The 21,431-nt window shown below is 40.8% G+C and overlaps 1 protein-coding gene across 1 annotated transcript in view; it reads left to right on the top strand.

Moving 5' to 3' along the window:
* The window catches only part of LOC146260420 (inactive carboxypeptidase-like protein X2), a 147,593-nt gene extending 128,292 nt beyond the window's left edge, over positions 1-19,301 (top strand). Inside the window, 2 exon segments of the mRNA XM_084669881.1 lie at positions 16,258-16,357; positions 18,470-19,301. Coding sequence (XP_084526007.1) covers positions 16,258-16,357; positions 18,470-18,765 — 396 coding nt within the window. The 3' untranslated portion in view covers positions 18,766-19,301.
* The last annotated feature ends 2,130 nt before the right edge of the window (positions 19,302-21,431 follow it).

Below are 21,431 nucleotides of genomic sequence, written 5' to 3'. Positions count from 1 at the left end.
TAATGCCTGCTGATAGACTGTTCTTTTTTAGTGATGGAGGGTCACCTCTCAGCTTCACTTGTCCCAACTCACTTAGCGCCACTCTTTGGCTGTTTTCTTTTGTTTTGGGAGGGGTCTGTTATTTAATGGGTTATGGCCCATCGTTTGGGGATGGTGCCATATTGACAGCATTATTTAGTGTGTTTTTTGATGTATTTACTTAGCTCCAGTCCTTTTCTGTAGAATTTATGAGTGTACTGTCCCACATTCAAGGATGCAAACACATGTATAGTCAAAAAAGAGAGAGGTAGTTGAAGCCCTCGCCCAGTGGCAAATATCCATATACTTACATTGCCACCAACCCCCTGACATCCCTGGCCCACCCCTATATGCACAGAGTAAAATTACATTCTGAAGATCAAAATACACTGACAGTAATTTGTAATATTCATTTAATTTTTTGATTCCGAGACAAACTCCTATTAAATTATCTAGCACTTCTTCTGGTTTTACTCCTTCTTTCTCTTCTTCCTGGCCACCTCTGAGGGCACTAAATGTTGATGATCCTAGCCAACTCCTTCAGCTGAGTAACAGACTGGGAATGGCCCCTCACCACAAGATCAATGGAGGACAAGGCCTGTAGGTTCTTACCTTTGAGAGGTAGTTTGTTCTACTTGCCGCAAGCTGCTTATGCCTTGGTCACCTTCCTTATAAAATCCATGACAGTAGGAGATTTCTTTAAGACTGCAAGGGAAGCTCAGCTTCCCCTAAAACAGGGGTACTCAGTTGGAAACTCAAAAGGTCCACTCACCAAATTTCCATTCATTCCAAGGTCCGGAACGTACTCCTGGCCATCTTTCGCCGATAGACCAGACTTCTGGGTGTAATTTTGTTCAAAGTGTCTATGTTTTGTGTCATAGTGACATTTAACGTTAGCTCTACCACCTTTGACAAGGGCAACCGTCTCATTGCAGATTAAACACATCGGTTTTGTACTCCCCACCGGCAACACAAATGCGTACTTGTCAGTCCATTCTGTCTGAAATTTGAGATTTTCGGAAACAACTTTTTGCTGGGTTTTGTCACGCGATGATTTTTGATAAGGAAGAAACAGGTAGGCTCGCTACCGTTAGCAAATCGATTAGCCTGCGTTGTTGCAAATGACAAACAACCTGCATGACCCACAGAGGTTGCGGCCAACGTTGAGTGAGTTGTCATGGTGATTACAGTTATTACAGCTCCTGATTGGAGCTTTAGATTGGACACATAAAGCACATCTACAAGGAAAAAAATAGGCTATAGCACAAAATCATGCACCAATGAATTGCGTCTAGGTATTGCGGTCTGGATCCGGACCGGAGTCCGTTTATTGAGTACCCACCGCAGACAGTAAAAGATACGCAGCAAGAAGAAACACTAGTGGTTCACGCTTGCGCGCATAGGCTACTGCTGATTTGCTTATTTCCTATTTACTTGTTTGGTGGAGGCAATACATAATTACTGTTGGTGCAATTAATATCAGACCCCCGCCCCTCCTTAAAAAACTCTTCGGATCTGCACGATTCACGGAAGTCACCCAAACTGACGTGAAAAAAGCGGGAGGCGCCAAAAAGCGCGCTGTTTGCATCCCTGCACATTGATCCTCTTAATTCATCTCACTGTCCATCTGCTGTCTCATTATTGTACAACATGAAACTTAGGTATGAGTGATGTCAATAATTACTGTGTTTTACTCTCCATATTACTCAAAAATCAGAGGGGTTGCTGTTCTTTTACATTGCTGCTTGCCCTTCACTCTGGACAAAACAATATCTGACAGAGGGCCGCTATGTGGTCCTATCTGGCTATTTGTATGGTGAACTTGTAGTTTTTGGCTGTGTGTATGCACCAAATTCTTATTATTATTAATTCTTCTTTATCCCACAACTACTTTCAGATTTGGCATAATTTCCTCCCCATACATGCTAATAGCAGGCAACGTCAACTGTGTGCTTAATCCCTGTGTGGATATGTCTTCTCCCCGTTCAGCTTCCTCCACTAAAATTAACAAAATGCATGCTTTCCTTAGCGATTTAGATTTATTTGATGTCTGGAGAGTACTACACCCCCTTGATAAGGATTACACATTTTTCTCTAACCCCCATTAAGTTTTTTTCTAGAATAGACGACTTTCTCTCTTCACGGACTGTCTTAGACAGAAAAGCAGACTGTACAATTTGCATCCAGTCTATATCTGACCACTCTCCTGTTGCTGTAACCATCTCCCTCCATATAGGGATCCCTCTTGTAGACACTGGCGACTGAATCCTGCATTATTACATAATCAGCGCTTTGTTGATTTTGTTACTTTGGAATGTGAGTGTTTTTTGTTGAGAATAAAACTCCTGACATAAGTCCCTCTACTTTATTGGAATCTACTAAGGCTTACATACGTGGTGCAATTACATCCTATACATCAGCACAGAAAAAGGAGGCTACAAAGAGGCAATTAGAACTTGAGGAAGCAGTACATGACCTTGAGGCTCAGTTGAAGCTGAAGAACAAAAAGATGGATTATGTAGACCAATTAGCAAGGATTAAGTTTCTGAAACCATCAGTAATCTTCAAGGGGGCAAGGCTCCAGGTCCAGATGGCTTTGGCCCTGATTTTTATAAAACATTTTGCAAGGTAGTAGTTGTCCCCCTCACAGATATGTACTTTGACTGTTTTGACAAGGGTTGTCTCCCCCAACGTTGAACTTTGCCCACATCTCTGTTAGTCTTAAGAGGGAAGCCTCCTGACTTATGCGGCTCTTACAGACCTATTAGCCTGACATCAGTTGATAGTAAACTGCTCTCAAAACTTTTAGCAAGGCGTCTGGAAAACCTGCTCCCAATCCTAATAAACCCAGACCAGACAGGTTTTCTTCAAGGACGTTATTCTTCAAATAATGTAAGGAGGCTTTGAATATTGTACAATCTATATCTTAGAAGAAACAGAATGTGAGGGCATGACCAAGAAGGCACACGAGAACTGAGTAGGGTGCAAAAAATTCAGGGGTTTATTACTTAGATTTGAATGGATGGAACACATGGACAAAGTAAATAAAACCGAGAAGTGATGATAAAACCAATACATGAGAACCAACCAATGCCTCATACAGACAGAGGTCTTCATCTAGGTTGGTTCTTCCTCTCTCATTTCTGCTTGCTCCTCTCACAGTTATATAAGCCTGGGCTGCCACAATAAATATAGGGAGGGGACGCCATACATCCTCCCACTTAATAATCGGAGCAAAATTGGAGCAAACACCCCTACAGCCCAGACAGGGATGGGAGCTTCCCATCCACTCTGAAACTCCATTTAAGCATCATGTTTTCTAGTCGGACACCCTTTACTGGGACACGGCAGCCATGCTGCCCTCATGATGGTCAAACAAAGAGGTAACAAAAATGCTAAAGCTAAACTAGCAAACATTAAACCAAAGGCAATAAAGATGACATGAGAACTAAGGAACAAATGTGACATGTGTTATTTATGTGAAGACAGTTGTATAGTGTTGCTGAATGTTAACATGCACATAAAGAAAATAAGGATACTTAAGTCCCTGTGTGGGCCGCTGTTAGGCGTCCATCACACAGAAGGCACAAGCTATTTCCCTTGATGCCAAAAAAGCCTTCGACAGAGTCAAATGGTGCTATTTGTTTGTCATATGCAGAGATTTGAGCTGGGGGAGACTTTTTAAAATGGACCCAAACCATATATCATGTGCCGAAAGCTATGGTCATAACTAATGGCTGTCGCTCTGAGCCTTTTTCTGTGACTAGAGGTGTGCGCCAGGGATGCCCACTAAGCCCTCTCCTCTTTGCCTTGGCATTGGAACCCTTGGCGGAGATTACCCGGCTACACGCAGAAGTGAAGGGGGTGTGGTTGGGAGACAGGGAGCATAAAATTGCCTTGTATGCTGATGACATCCTCCTTTTTGTGACGTCTTCTAGATTATCTATTCCAGCTATTATGATCATTTTCAGTGAGTTTGGTACCATATCTGGCTACAAGATCAATTTGAACAAATGAAGCCATGACGCTTGGATGCGTGAACAAAACTGAGTTTTCAAATGACTTCCCTTTTACATGGTCAGCCTCTGGTTTTATATACCTGGGAGTTAAGATATCCCTTGCCTTGAGGGAGTTGTGGAAATTAAAATGTTACCCCGTCAGTAATGCAGTGAAAGGAGACTTGGAACGTTGGCATAATCTTCCTCTGTCTTTATTTGGGCAAATTAGTCTAATCAAAATGAATGAGCTTCCCCGACTTCTATACCCTTTGCAGATGGTACCTCTGTACCTAACTAAAAAGTTCAACTGTGAACTAGAGAAGGCAGTCTCCAAGTTTATCTGGCATGGCAAAAAACCCGGGCAGAGGATGAACATACTACAGCTACCTACAGATATGGGAGGCCGGTCTTTACCCAACTTGATTTTTTATAATTGGGCCTGCCATGCTGATGATGCTCCACCTTTGGTCATGGTTACATTCTTTTGTCAAGGGGGTGCTGTTCTATGCCCCCTGATAGATCCTCAGAAATGTCCCCGGTAAAAAACACTAGCTTTTCTCCTTTTATGGTATGCTCATTAATGTTTAGATGAGCTGCGCGCTGATTGGTTGGTTTTCAACGAGTGAAGCTGCGGAGCAAAAATGCAACACAGCCAACAGAACTCACTGAAACACCGAAGGTGGAGACTTGAAATAAAAAGGTGCAAATAAATCTATTGTGTCTACACAACACTGGTTTAAACAGATTGTCTAGATATCATTTGAAATTATAACGTTAGTTGTTTCCACTTCTGTTGTAGAAGCAAACTGGATTGACTTGGGTGGATAGAACGCTACAACTAAGAAAACTATATCGTGATTTAACTCAGCTTCAGTTAGCTAGCTCTAGATATCATGCTGAAAAATAACCTGACAAAGATCTGGACAAACATGCATTGTAAATTGTAGATTTACATGCAACACAGGTTATTTATTCGATTGAAACATGAAACAGTCAGGAACATGAAATAACGTGTTAGCCCCATTGCCAATAAACTATATTCTACCTATGCTCTTGCGTTAGCAAGCTAAACTAGTTTACATGCCTACAGTCTAGGTGTTTTCGCTATCTAGCTGTTCTTGCATTCCTTGCAAATCAACGTTAATAAAAAGCAGATGAGTCTAGCTAACATTGACTCGACGGGCATGGCTGATGTTTGTCTATACCGTAGCTATAGCAAAAAAGATCCCTGTGCAGATCGACCCTCAATTACACATTTGCTCGAACCATTTCCCCAAGGACGGTTTTGAAAACCTGGGACAATGTTAAGCAGGATTTGTTTTGAAGCTGTTGCTGAGAAGAGGTGGGTTCCAACCTTTGTTATGTTCATCAAAACCGCAGGCTGTAGGATGATTTTGTCGGTACAGTTATTAGCAATGCTAACGTATCCTGTAAATAGCACCAGCTTTTCTCCAGTTCTTTCAAATAGATGATCTAGACAGGCGTTAGCAATAGGCTGGACTGCTATTCGTTTTCTGGCTATTTTTCCGGACGCTTTCATTCTAATGCCGACTACAGCTAGTCTAGCTAGAATCATTTGCTAAGTAAGGTATGCTATGTTGATGTGTTTGGAAACTTATTTAGCATTCTACCTATGCTAGATACAGGAGACGTTAGCATTGCTAATAGGCTACTGTTAGCGACAAAATCATACTTACAGGTTGCGTTTGTGATCAGTATACGGTCGGAACAGCACCTCTTTTCAGGAACAGCGGCTTAGCAAATCCTTCTTTAAACAGACCTGCAAACTCCTTAGACTAAAAAAGGTGACAGGGTTGCGGGGGGTGGGGCGTGCCCCCGGCTCGATTTTTTATTTATTTTAATATACAAATGTCCCATTTCTGAGCGTGACTTAAAGGCCATATTGCAGGTTAAACATCACTGTTGATAAATGGGTACATGAAGCACTCAAGATGTATACCATAAAAAAAATCTCCAAATGGTGTCTCTAAATGGTGTTAAAGACCAGCTTTTGTCGTTTTTGGTGTTAGCATTAGCATATTGGCGCAATTTGGTGATGACGTCACGTTGGGGAGACGTGGAGGAGAATAGGCATAGACGTGGAGGAGAGAGATCCATAGACATAATATAGATATCTATGGAGAATAGCCTCAGTTTTGTACTACAACTATGGCGAATGACTGCAACTCACCAGGACGCTTCACCAATTCCACTCATTCTCCTCAGACCATCTAACTACATAACACATTTACACAATTTCTACAGAATGAAACACTGTCTGTTATGTACGCTATTGCAGCTTTGTCCCAAGATCTCTACAGACCATGCAGGTAACTTAATGCTCAACACAAGGGCTTATTACTTGAAAGAGGAACTAGAGATGGTACAATTTCTGGGGGAAATTGTAGGGTGTGCGTCGGTTGCAGATGGGTCAGTTTATTATGAAACAAGCCGAACCCCCTTTGAAACTAGCTACTCAAACAACGTTGTCACCAGCAGTATTTTTCAGATGGAATTGCAATTCAAACAGTAGTACCATCTGCTAACTGAAAATATGCCCCCAAACACGTATATAAGCTTGATATGTATTTAGGGGGAAATGGCTCATTCAAAAGAAGTTAGCTGGAAGCGATCATTGTAAGTAAAAATAAGCCTACCATTTGATCTCAGTCTAGAGCCCTGCATGGAGAAGCTGCATGAAGAACCTACGAGCCAGCTAGCCTAGCTGATGTTGCTAGCCAAACTTCACTGAATGTGCCGGAAATGAAAAACGTTTTCATTTAGTTTAGCTTGTGGCATTGAAAACACAAGCTTGAGTTTAAATACATTATTTAATGTGACATTACTTACTGCACATGCAAGTCTTGAATTGCTTAAATGTATGATGCTGCCAGTACACCACGGCATGATAGATAGTAGTTAAGCTACTGTGCAACAGTCTATCCCATATAGTGCTAGTTCTATCCAGCCTAGCACATATGTGCACGTCGTATCTACTGCGATGTCTCAGTTAGACTATCAGGGCTTGGAAATACTGCGACTTGCTAAACACACAGCTGCAAGACCCAGTGAAATGTTATTTACTGCTAGCAAACTAACGTTAGCTAGCATTGCTATCAACATTGGCTAACTCAACTTCGTTAGGCTATCCTCAGTGCAAACTGGCCAGTGCAAGTAACAGTTGAAGCTGTGTTCTCAAAGATTCTGACGCAAGTGCTAAGATTCCGATTGGCCAAGAGAAAAAGTGCTAAGATTCCAATTGGCCCAAAGAAATTACAATTATAAAAATTATCCAATAATGTTTCGCAATTCTAAGCCTCCATGGAAGGGCAGAAGAAGGGCAGCCTACAACCCCCCCCCTCCCCTCACCCCAAAAAAACCTCTGGTTCTACACGATTCACGTAAATGACCCAATTGACCAAGAAAACGGCAATTGTCGCCGAAAAGCGAAAAGTTTGCAGGTCTGTTTAAATTGTCCGAGGTTTTAATTAAAAACTGTCTTTGGTGAAATGGTCCGAGCAAAGTAATAATTTAGTGTCGTACTTTATAGGGATCTTCCCATAGATAAACATCAGCCATGCCTGTCGAGTGTCTGGTTCCTTGGGAAGATTATAAAAAGTGTCAGCATTCCCAGTACAGCCTGGAACACTGGATTTACGATGGCCCATTTTCAATATACTTTAAAAACGTTCAAACTTTCTCCTTTGTTGTTCGCGTGGATGTAGACAGAGCAGCTAAACTAGTGTCTGACCCATGGGCGCCGCCGCAATGTAACTTGGGGGGGTCATGTCCCCCCCACTTAAAAAAAAGTTTTTGGACCCCCCCACTTTTGCGATCAAAATATTAGTGCATGACTGGTCTACTAGTCCAGCGATCTTTCCATTGCTTCACAATCAAATCTGTTCCACTTTATCAGTAGGGAGAATACCCATAGCAATAGAATTCCACTCCACGTTTTCTAAACTAACGGCATCACGCAGATTCAACTCCCATACTCTTTGATCGACGCATCGCGCTTGCAGCTAGCACTGCAATTGGTAGTAGCACCCCAGACATGACTGTTCCACAGACTAGATGGACATAGGGAGGTTTTTTTTGAGGAAGAGGAAAGTAAGTCAGAGTTGGCCAAGTTTTCCCTTCAGTGGCCAAAGCACCCTTATGAGACATTCTCTGACTATAATAGCATTAGTTAGCGTTAAGTCACAAAGATCCTTCTGCAAACATTAAGATAATAGCCAGCTAGATGAGCAAGCTTTTTACCTACATCTAGCACTAGGCAATAGCATACTTTATTTATCCATTAAAAGGGATACAGCATTTGTTGATTTCTTAATCTGGGTCTGAAATATGCTGTGCTTTTGGCCGTGTTCAGACCTCGGCGTCTGTTTCAGGCAGAAAGAGATGACAAGGATGTTTCTTCCAAGTGGCTACAAAATAAATTGCTGGTGTTTTTTTATTGCCCTAAAAACCGTGAGCTAATCTGGAGTTAACCTTAGCTAACATGCTTGTTTTTCTAACGACCCTGTATTTCAGAATTGTCTGCCAAATTTAACAAGGTTGCTCAACTTGTAATTTTGGCAATTCGTAGCATTTCATTACTACATGTTACTCTGTAACATGAAGGCAAACTGATTCAACCATTAAAACCATAAATTCTCTGAAAGTTTATACCTTCAGGATGTTATCTAATGAGACAAGAGACACGTCCTTCTCTCCATATTAGTATGCTGCCCATGCATAATAAATTGGTATTGGTAAATGGAGTATATGGCTGATACTTTCTTGGGCTGTGCCATTTAGGGAAACGGATTTAACCACCTAACCCATGTATTATCTGAAAGCTTACATCCTAAGGATGTGATCTGTGGAAAAGACTAGGGATGGGTATCGTTAATTTTTATCGATATCGATACAATTTTTGAGACTGCTTAACGATTTGAGTCTTTATCGATACCACTATCGATTTTCTATTTCTTAAGTAAAACATATGTAAAATAGAACAAGGGGAACGTGTTGCTCTCAGGAGGAGGCTGGCTAAAAGGAGCAAATAGGCACAATGGATCTTGACTCTGGCTATATCTAAATCTGTCCACAACCTGGATGAGTAACTAGACTGTGATTGGTTGGTTGACAAAGTGACATTGTCAAGCTCATCGACTTTATGAAAAGTTGAACACGTTTCAACAAAAGGCAACTGATATAGCTAAATGACCAGCTAACCAAACCCAAACCTTCCTTTTCTTATCCCTATTTTCTTCTGTCTCTGTTTTTGTTTAACATGATGTTTAAGCATCCCACAAAGCTATGCTTGCGATGGCTATGTTTTGAATGATCAACAGTGAGGGGGAGAGGCTTGTCTATACTCACACACTGTGCTCGTAAATAATTTTTGCAGTTCGCGCACACATCAAATTTTAGGGGCATATGCGAGTGAAATAGTTGCACTGTTGAGCCCTGAATTGGCTTATTATTGTCAACGACGGAGACTCGCTACGAAGTTGAGTCACCAGAGGATCGTCCTGCAAAAGCAGCTGGAGTTTGCGCCGTTGCGACTCGGAGACAGTCGAAGTACTGCTTTTTATCTTTATCTGATGCACAACGTTGAGGTGCTTTTTCATCGCAGTTGTTTCACCCCCTTTACAAGAAATGACTTTAGAACATATATTGCACTTTGCTTCGTCTTTATCTTTGGCTTTATTAAAATGTAGCCAAGCCTTTGACCGTTTTGTGTGTTCTGCCATCGTAGCTAGCAACAAAATGATAAATTAAGCGAGGTAGCGCTTGAGGCAATAACATTCTTCTTTGTTTAGTTTAAAGGCAGTTGGCAGGCCATTCAATTGAATTTAGTCATTTTATTAGTCAAACGTTGTATGTTTGTGCACCAGCGATTTGATTTAAATAACATTTCTTATTACTTGGTCTCGATAGCGGTATCGATAAGCTTGGTGAAATGGTGTGCTGACCAAGCCCCCACTCTTGGTCTTTAGCTCCTGTTTCATTTTGCTTCCAATCGCAGCTCGCCGTTACGAATATACATTTTTTCGGCGGCCATTGTTGTTTTCAACTGGAATCGCCTGATCACCGTGTTGGAGGCAGCCACGTTTGGTAAGTCCTATTTTTACACATTTTAAGCTAGAATCAATGATTAGGTTCGTGAAAGTACAATACTCTTGAATTATGGTGAAGGTTTGAGCACTTTGAGACCTTTAGATCATGAGTTTGAAGTGACAGAAAACAGAACTCAAAAAGTAGCTAGCTTTTTCCCTCTGTGTAATTACTGAATCATGTAGCATCTAAGGAGGTAGAGGAGGGCAGCTTTTAGGAGAACAAGCAATTCCCCATAGACCTGTCGGCTCAGAATTTTGATTTGGCTCGTGAAAGTCTTTGTAATAAGCCTATGTGCCAGGGAGACCGCATAGGCTTAGGTGGCAGCCATATTTTGGTCGCGTCATGTTCATAAGTTCACCATTTCACAGTACGGTCAACACCAAAAATATCGAGGATGGCAGCCTTTAGGAGATGTGGGAATTGTGCTTTTAGCCAGATGCTCCGATTATTTTTGAGATTTGTTGAAAACTTGCAAGTGGAGTGAGACTGCGTCCCGGGGGTACATTGTTTTGACTTAGCCTCAGTGACAGACTCGGCTCACTCACTGACTGGCAGTGTGTAAACAATATCGTAATTCACTAAATTCTAGTCCTAAAACGTCAGGCAGTGCTGCTTTTTGTAGACAAGAGTCTGCTGAAGATAGTATATAGGATCTTTCAAAACAAGCCTATTTGTCATTTTCCTGAGAAAATGACCTACGTTAGCCAGGCTAGTTTCACTCGGTCAGCCTTTTTAAAGGTCTCTGACAGTCAGAATCACTGTTTACAGACAAAGGTCGAGCTGGTCTTTGGTCAGATGTGTATATTGACCAGTTTAGAGCTAAATACTCTTGCCAGAGCCTGGAATCGAGCCAAATGTTTGGAGTGACTGCATGGCCGGGTCTCCATCAGTTCAACACATTTGGATTCAAGTTCAAGTAATGCCACTGCATTTCACAGTCAAAACTGTAGTTAATGTCAAGTGTAGATGTAAAAAGCTTCATTTTTCACAAATGACATGGATCCTTTCTTCAATTTTACAGGTCTGGAGGGTCATGCAGAGGCCTGCTCAACAGAGTTCAACAGAGAATGCTCAGAGAAAAACTGATCCCTTGCTGGACTACCCCCGTCTCGCTGGACAGAATCAGAATCAGGACAGCTTCTCTTCAGCCCTGACCCCAGGACAGCTTCATCCAGCTGGCCTGCCCTGACTGACTGAGGGGCCTGCAGGCAGTCAGTCAGGGCAGGCCAGCTGCTCGCCCCTGCCTGCAGGCCCTGCTCGCCCCTGCCTGCAGGCCCTGCTCGCCCCTGCCTGCAGGCCCTGCTCGCCCCTGCCTGCAGGCCCTGCTCGCCCCTGCCTGCAGGCCCTGCTCGCCCCTGCCTGCAGGCCCTGCTCGCCCCTGCCTGCAGGCCCTGCTCGCCCCTGCCTGCAGGCCCTGCTCGCCCCTCCAGAGACTCAGTCACCCCACAGACATAGTGGCTCTGCAGACTGCTTTTTTGAGGACATTGATGAAATGGACAAACCAGCATTTTTTACTTTGATGAAAGTCTAAATGTTGAATCCTTTCCATGTCCCAGCATGCCAAGCTGCTGACTTTTAGTGTCTTAACAGGGATCAACATTTTTTGGCACTGGCCCCATCGGGCCAGTGGGTTTGAAACTTACTGGCCCCAAAACCATTTTTACTGGCACCCCCCTCCAAAAGTTGTAATTTATCATTGTTACAACAAAACCAAAGACGTATAAGTTGTGTTATAACTGTTAACATGTTTAACCATTTATTAAACACATCCTGGATATAAAAATAACAACAATGAAATCACATTTCTAGTGATAAAAAATAAAAAGGTAATAGTCAGCAAAACAAGTGACTTTTAATGTCAAACATGACATGCTCTCTTTCCTGCTGACAGCCATCTCTGCACAACTCTGTCTGACATAAACTGAAACCTCTGGTTTGTCAATGCTAATATATAAAAACTTCCATAGCATTTCATGAGTATGATACTAGTAAGTACCCAAGTCGACACCATTCTTCTGCTGCAATTCAATAGCCTGAGGGAACGAGGCGAACGGCTGGCCCGTCTTGATTATGTGATATGTCGTTGTTATAAGTCGTGCAATAACACGATGGGCATCTACATTTTAATTCCTGACCAACATGGTCAACGGCCTGGAAGATGGATTGTCAACCATCCGTTTAGCTATTACCCAAACCAGGTGCTGTCTGCTAGCATGGCTGCTCAGGGATTGTTTTCAAGAAATGGTCGGTGCCTTGGTAAAAATATCTACTTTTGTCTGCTTTAGACGGGAACATACGACAGACGACACAGTGCCAGTTGTAAAAAAATGTATACAGTGATCCCTCGCCACTTCGCGGTTCACTTATCGCGGATTCGCTATTTCGCGGATTTTCATAATGCATTTTTTTTTTTTTTTTGGTGCATTGTGCTCTGCATTCTGATTCGCTAAAAACTCACTCCCGCTTCTTGTATCAAAACATGCTACGAATTGTGCTATCATTTTGTCGTCTCGTGCAGTTATGTGTACGTACATAAAACAGCTTGGCAAATTTACATTAAGTTGGCCAAATTATCTTGTAATTTCGAACATCTCCTAAACCCATAATGTCGACGAAACGGCCTACACGTGAGTCACTGTATTTGTATACATGTAATAGTTGCTAATTGTAAAAAATATATATATATATATATTTCGCGGATTTCACTTATCGCGGGTCATTTTCGGAACGTAACCCCCGCGATAAACGAGGGATTACTGTATACCCCGTTGGCTGCATGCTGTACACAATGGAATATTGGTTTCCTTAGCTCCTTAGCTAACATCTGATCAATAACCTTAAACTTTTATCGGAGCATTGAATTGTCAGTGCTTAGTTGCTTGCTGTGTACTCTCTCACTCACAAGCGTTCCAAAAGGCCTTCAAAATAAAGGTACTGTACTCTTACCAAATAAAGTCACTTAATAATACTGAATGCAAGTATTCTAAATTAGGACATTGGTTGAAAACAAATGATACATTATGTCATTGCGACAATTACATGTAGCCTACAATATTGCGAGGTAGCTGACTTCACCACTGGCGAATTCGCCTTTCATCAACCGCAAGTTTGCGTGCCACAGTTCTGTTGCTGCTGGTGAGTGCTTTCTGCACAGCATTCTGTTTGAAAACTGGAAGTGTCTAGTAAGACATCAAGGATTAAGACAGCTGTCTAGGTTTTCGAACAGAGCCTAAGGCATTGCAGAAATCTGTCAAAATGTGGTCTGATCAAGAAGTAGATAGCCTACATGTGAACTTTACGAAAATTAATACTATTAGTACTGTATTATTAGCTATACGTGCAATGCCTATACGTTGTTCTATTTGCTTTGTGTTTTTTGTTTGACTGCTTAAGTATTGTGTCGGATTAAAGAAACTGTAAACTTGAATATCTGGCTCCGTCATTGTTCTAGCACGGACGGCAAAACAAGCTAAATTAAGCATATGTTATAATGATAATGAGTGTTGCTTACTATTACTAGTTTATTGTCAATGCCATCGTTATGGTGTTACCTGACAAAGTTCTAACAATATAACGACCATAACAATAGGGTTATCAGACATGATTTATTCATCTTCGTCTTTGCTCCAGAATAACATGTCAACAATCTATATTGACACCGTAACATGCCACGATATAATAACTAATTACATTAGGCTATAATTAAATTTGTCATGCCATAAGCATAATAGCGTTCATTAGCCTATAAAATGGTTAAATCTGCTTTAAAATAACGGAAATAAACTCAACAAACAACCGTCATGTATGCAACCATTTGTAAAACGTGCTACAATAAAGGCAGGCAACTTTAGATTAGCAAGTCATTTATCCATGTTCTTCTCATTCAGCTCAGGTAAATCAGAGACTTGCTGATGTTCCCTTTCGTGCTAGTCCCCTGTTCGTATCCGCGAACACGTTTCCAGGCAACTTTTCATGATGTAAGCAAATAAATGGGGTGCTAGTTTACCCATTTCGGATTGGTTTCAAACTTAGCAAAAATCTGGAAAAATGATTCTATGAAAAATCTAGTAGTATGAGCCAGGTTCGAGAATCGATTTTTTGGGGGGGGTGAGATAGTTTTAGATTTGTTGACTGGAGTTAATAGAATAAAAACGACCGGACGAGTCGGGTAGCAAATCGGAAATGCAATACCACCTACATCCACCGGGGCCGTTGCTTCAAGCCGAGGGGTGGGGGCTTGCATTCTCCCCAATTCTGTGGTAACCGTCCCAGAATTCCACAGTTTTGCTGCATTACTCCGGTAATTACAATAAAAGGGCAGTAGATGGCGTGAACTCCCAACATTATGCAGTAATTTAACTACATATTCACATCGTTACACTAGCTGCAAGCAACGGTTTAGTTGATGTTCAGCAGGGATGGGTCGCTTTGTGCTGACCTTACTTGCTCTGCACACCTGAGAAAAGGCCATGTAGTACTATACATGGACAATTTGTACAAGTGCAACCCTCTTTCAACATTTTCTGTCTCTTGGAACGGGGGCCTGTGCTGGCCAACATTCACATTCACCTGAAAAATTTGAAAGGGAGATGTTCAATATATAGAAAGCGGTCAACAGCAGGCAGTCAAGTGGTATGACAAGAGATGTGTTCATTACCCTATGAAACATAAATCATACATTACTGTCTTGTCATTTCAATAGGCTGTTATATTGAATAAGCAAGAAGTCAGGTTTATTCTACATGTCGTCCATCAAGTAGCCCTAGCCTAGATTTTCCAAACGAATTACACTTGCCTCATTTTTGCAATACTTGAACTGTGGCCTGACAATACATGAGGAATAATAAATGTTCCATCAACACGGAAATGAATGGCAGTAGATGGTAGCAAGAGATCACAAAACATAGCCATCAATTTAGAATGGATGTCTGCTTTATTGTGTTTGCTCTAATTAGACAAAACATTTTCCAGTCTCGCCTGTATGGTTCAACTTGGTTGACATTGTTGATAATTTACTAGGCTATGTTACGTTGTTTGTGTGGCCAGATTAAAACGAGTACAAATTAATGCAGGTGCATCCAGACAGACTAACGTGCCAAGATTGTAATGCATAGTTTTATTTTTCTTACTTATTTTGTGAACACGGGCTGTGTTGCCAACTGAGTAGGTTTACGAGATGGAAGCCAGGTAGAGAAAACAACGATGTATAGCAATCAAGTTGGACTGACTGGATGTATCTGAATGATTGTGTATTCGTTATAATCCGACCACACAAACAAAGTAACATAGTTTAGTAAATTAGCAACAGCTAACTTGTTGATTCGACTCTTTACTACACTATGAGCTAGGTAGTTTGGCAAAAACATCACCTCATGAAATACAACAGTTAATGCTTTCATCTCAGTACCGTGCAAAATATATATAGGTGGTATAATTTGAGTAATACAAATACTTCTGTCACCAGATTCATAGCCAAAATATCTACTTTGAAGGTTTCCGCCAGTCCCCTGAAGCGGAAGTAATACGTAACGAGAAGGCGGGATAAACAAAACAACCAATGAATGGAGTTGTCGTCACTAATACGGGGTACAAACTAGGTCAATTTCAAATGTGAACCGAGAAATGCTGAAATAGTCTGGAAATTCGATTTGAATACGTCATAATCAATTTCTGGAACTTTGAAATTAATAACAAACTGCCGCGCCAAAAGAACTCACACTGTGGGGGCAGTCAAGAAATTTAGAACGTACGTTTGAAAGGGTTAAGCCTAATTTATACTTATGTCGCCGACACTTTTGAAATGGTCGCCGACGAAAAAAAAAGTGTCGCTCAGGCTGCTGCATAAAAAATAAAAATAAATCTGTTTTCACTTTAACACGAAATAAGCTTTTTGCAAATTCTTGTCAAAAAAGCCAAATTATATGGAACATGATTTCATGTATAAAAGCAACAAAAGGGGAAAACATCCATGGGGGGAGAATACTTTGCAACGGCATTGTATCATCCATAAGCAGTATGGTTCTTGAGAAGTGTTTTGGTGTGCCTTCTTACCCCCACCCCAAAGGTGGTCTGTATTACAATTGAATTATTCTTTGAGCCCCTCTGTTGCACTCTGAACACCTCTTCTGTACAGGTGCATCGTGGAATCAAAGGCATTGTGAGAGACGTCCAAGGGCGGGGTATTGCAAACGCCATCATCTCCGTGGATGGGATCAGCCATGACATTCGCACAGGTATGACATAAATGTATGTTAACGCACATAGAAATACCAATACAGATGAAACTTAAATGCTCCTTTTGACAGTGAAACTAATTGGATTAACAAGAAGAACATGTTTGATGAAGTACATCATCAATGGTAATTCACCTCACTTCTCAAGCATGTTGATCTAGCAAACAACATACATATGTAGAGGCAGGGAGTGCATCATACATCCACTCCGCCAAAGTCTGTCTGTGGTTATCAATAACTGGCCAAATCAATATGTGAGTGCCTTGACTGAACTAGAGATGGGCATTATGCTCTCTATCCTCTCAGGCTCCATGGATTGGATTAGGGGATCAAATGTGCCTCCAATCCAAGCCAATCCTGGCTAAAACGGCTACATGACTGAAATGCTTTTGTTATGGGAGCAGAAAATCAGATATTTTCTGCAAGTGGTTATTTTTCTTGAAATCCAGTTCAAGTCAAGCTTTTTTCCCAAGAAGCCTTCCTTCATCCCTCCACAGACAGGCTTAAGTAAGCTTCTTGATCTTAAGTATTAAAAAAACTAATCGGAGTGCCACATACTCTTAAAACTGAGTCCCTTAAGACTTATCTGTCTCCTCACCAAGCAGTTAAAATTAATAAATAATCCTTTTGTAAATTTGAATGTTCTTGAGTTAGTTGGAATTCTGCATAGCCTCGGCAAGGGGTGGTAAGACATGTCAACATAAAACATGTATAATGTTTTCCTAGACTTCTTTAAAACAGAAAGTTCTTAGAGATTCCCATCAGAATCCTCTTGGTAAAGGGCACAAACACAGATTGTTCTTACACGTCCATCTCAGTGTTGAACGTGTGGCTTTTTGAAAAAACTGTAGATTTACTACATTGGTATTTGTAACTAAAACCACACACCATAATCAGTTGGGCAATAGTCATGCAGGCAGCAGAGAAAAGGTTTGTGTGCGCATGTTTGCATGTGTGGGTGTGTGCATTTATGGTTGCTTGTGTGTGCAGGAACGGACTGGGGGGAAAAAGTGGCCCGGGAGTTATACTGTCAGACCGGCCCACTCAGTATACGGCGCACGGTCCACTCAATGCATTGCACGTATCGACCAGTCATTGGCCTACTTGGAAAAATACCCATACACTAAGCATTATTTTTGGATGATTACTAAGAAATTACATCATGTGCTTAATTTCTTACGTTAAACTTCCGAAGTCGGTAAGAACACGTTTGAGAAGACACGTTGGAACATTTTCAAAAAATTGGCACTGTGAGTGTGAATACAGATCGCAAAGAGCAGTATAAATGTCAGTCAGTGATTCTAGACTACAAATGGTCTTAGAGCAATGTATGCGTATTCAAGCTATGACATGTGAAATAATATGAGATGCTGGCGATGTCAGAGGGCCGGTTGTTAACGGGAGTAGACCGGTATTTTGGACCATCCCAACCCCGTCGGCCCACCGGGGATTCTCCCGGTGTCCCCGATGGCCAGTCTGCTCCTGTGTGTGTGGAGGGGGGGGGGGGGGGGGTAGAAGTGTAGCTGCCATCACTGTGCCTGCTGTATCAATGGTTGAGCATCAGTACACTGCAACTTCACATTCGAGAGTCCACACAATGCTTCTGCTCAGAGAAAGCGAAGGCAGGTAAACCCAGGATGACAGTGCAGACCTATTTGATCCTGAACAGGAATACAAGGTTCCTCCTCTTGAGAGAATTAGAGCACCCTTCTATCCCTCTTTTTTTTTCTCACTCAAACATGTTCCTGCTTTATTGTGCCAGCTTTCGACTGTTGCCACACATACCGAGTTTTATATTCTAGGAGCACAGTAGCATATAGGAACGTTTACTTTGGGCTAGAAAAACAATGATATCAACGTTTGTATTTACTCCATCTAGAGTAAATGTGCATACATTTGAGATCTGTGAATGGTTGTAATAATGGCTTAATTGCTGTGAGTATATTGTCTTTGCATGTATGATGTGGTCTTGATGTAATCAAAATACTGATTGTCTGGCATAATCATGAATATCTTTGGTCGTGAGTTGACTTTACAAAAGAATTCCTCTCTCTCTCCCTCTCTCTCTCACACACGCACATGTATTCACGGATGTGTGCATGTGCTCCAAAGCCTCTGATGGTGACTACTGGCGTCTTCTGAATCCTGGGGAATACAGAGTGACAGCCAGGGCGGAGGGCTACAGCCCTAGCAGCAAGAAGTGTGAGGTGGGATACGACATGGGTGCTACCCAGTGCGACTTTACAGTCGGCCGCACAAACCTGTCGCGTATCAAAGAAATTATGGAGAAGTTTGGCAAGCAGCCTATCCAGTTGCCTGTCAGACCGTTTTCAATTCGCACTCCCCAACAGAGACGCCTTGGAAGGGGGGGGGCAACATCTAAGGGAGATGGAGTAACAGGGGGATAAGATGGTGCAAGGTCAAATCACAAACATGGTTCTCTGTCCGTGTGTTCTAATGGAAATGCACATTGATTCTATCATGTTTCATTGGTCTTTGGTTGTGAACTCTAAAGCAACTGTCATCAAAGTGGAAAAGATGCGGAGGGAGTTTGTAGGTCTTCATTGGTTGATTGCTCAAAACAGAGTGCTGTTCTTTTAATTATGTTCTCTCTACTTGGTACTCATCTCATTGTGAGTATTTATTTTTTTTGTGACAAAGTGGCGACAGTCTGTATAACACCTCAAAGTTGAGAATGATCTTCCTCCAGTCAAGTTGGTGTCAGTCAACATGAATTTCCCTACTAACTTATGCAACTCCAGTATTTCCTTAAGTAGTAATAAACTATTGTACCAGTAATCACAACACAGCAAGCAATCTTTGAAATTATGTTTTGGAGCAAAGATATATTCAAGTTTCATTTTTGGGTTGTTTATTTTATATTGCAATCTCCTGTTACTTTTGTTCATTCAGAAATTATTTAATAAAAGTGTATTTGAAAAAAAGAGTCATGTCTTCTCTTGTTAGGTTAAATAAACTACGTTAAAAAATGTAATGTAATTTTTTTACTTAGATACACAGTACAGCCATAAAGCTGGTTTATGAACGCCAAAGTTACTTTGACAACCCTATATAGGTGAAAGGTATGATGAGAACAAAATAGCATTCTGGAAGACAAGATTGTCTTTGTAATTAAAACCACACATTATCATCAGTTGGGCAATATATATATATATATATAATAGTCATGCATGCAGCAGAGCAGATAAAAGATAGTGATGTGGTGGTGAGGGGGGTACATAACATTCAGAATGTTTATGGATAAATGCAATAGCTAAGCAAGTTGAATAATATTGGGTATTACCGATTGGTACCAAGGTGGTAAATACAGAGATAATTTGAAGTATTCACCCATTAACTAAATACAAACATGCTGGTTATTACTGGGTAATTTTCACTGGTAATAATTAGGTAAAGACAGAAAACAAAACTTATTATTTACCTAGAAACTTATAAATATTACTATTTAAATACCGCTGGTAGTAAGTTGGTAACTACAGGAGACATTTATGGTAAATTATAATGTGTTATTGGGTAAATACCACTGCTACTACGTAGGTGAATGGAAACAGTGCTTTAATTTAAAATAATGTCACAATTTACAGAGTGAAGTGTCATGTTTTTTCTAATCCAAGTATTTATTGCATGGAAAAAGGAATAAACAGTTGAAAAGGATATGGTAAGAGCCTGGTAACACCACGGAAACAAACACAGATTCCTTTTACATTTCAGTTTCAGCTTACTTACTGAGTAAATAGTCCAAACATGCGCAAGAACTTACCCAGTATCCAAGAAGATTTACCATAATAGTAGAAGAAAACTCTTCTCGCGGAGGTTGTTACCAGCCAAGTAAAAAAGTATGGCCATCATCGATAAATATACCTGAAAAGGTATTTTATTAGAAAGTACTATTTTATATTCTACTATTACCGACATAAACCTTAGGTAACTGCAGGGTAATAGTAGAGCCTGGCCGTCTTTATCTACTTAGTAGCAGTGGTATTTACCCAATAACACATTATAATTTACCATATTTATCTCCTGTAGTTAGCAACTTACTACCAGCGGTATTTAAATTTCAACATTTCTACGTTTCCAGATAAATATAAAGTTTTGTTTTTTGTCTTTACCTAATTATTAATAGTAAAAATAACCCATTAATAACCAGAAGGTTAGTATTTAATTAATGGGTAAATACTTTTACTTTATAATTATCTTGGTATTTACCACCTTGGTACCAATCGGTAATACCCAATAAAACACAAAACATACCCTTTATTTTCTACGTAAATACCTAGTACTTAAGGGACTGTAAAAGGAAGGGTTACCGAGTTATGTACGTTTTAAACGTATGATATCAATCTAACCAAAGCAATTGTCCAGTTCTGCCAGTTTTACATGGAGTAGTCTAGGGTTTGAAAGACCCTGTGATGTGATGTGATTAAAATATGTAATTTTAATCACATTGTCACATGTCCAGAGTTGACAGTAACATAAGCTCACATGTCACAGAAACTTTAACTGGGAGAGATCAGTCTGCTCCATCCTCCACTTGGACTTCCATCCAGTTCCAGAAACCAGAATCTGACTCAATATGGACCAGTTCAAGTCTTTTATTTGTCAGGCACAGAACAACACAAGGTCAGACTGGGCACTGAAATTCTTAAGACAAGACAACGCAAGCACCTGGCACAACATAACATATAAGTACACAGAACATCATTTACATCTATGCTGAGCTTAAATAAGTGAAACTTCCTAAATATACAGATAGCAATGAATATTTGACTATACTAAACCTAATACTAAAACTTCCTAAATTACAGATAACAATAAATTATACACTATACTAACCCTAAATGCACATAAAACCTATTTCAACCCTATAACCTGTTCTAACCTAAGTGGAGTATAGTACAATAGTGCAAAATCAGTGACTATGTCAATGACCATACAGGAGCCTGGTGGCGAGGTACAGTGAGGTACAGTAGTGCAATGTTACTGATAGTGCAACCAGTAGCTGAAAGTGACAGTGTATAAGTGACTAGTGTGCAGTAAATCAATGTCCATGTCA

This window comes from Hypomesus nipponensis, chromosome 13 (assembly GCF_054491055.1).
Source record: "Hypomesus nipponensis isolate SF chromosome 13, ASM5449105v1, whole genome shotgun sequence".
NCBI lineage: Eukaryota > Metazoa > Chordata > Actinopteri > Osmeriformes > Osmeridae > Hypomesus > Hypomesus nipponensis.
This window is presented reverse-complemented; position numbering and strand designations above follow the sequence as displayed.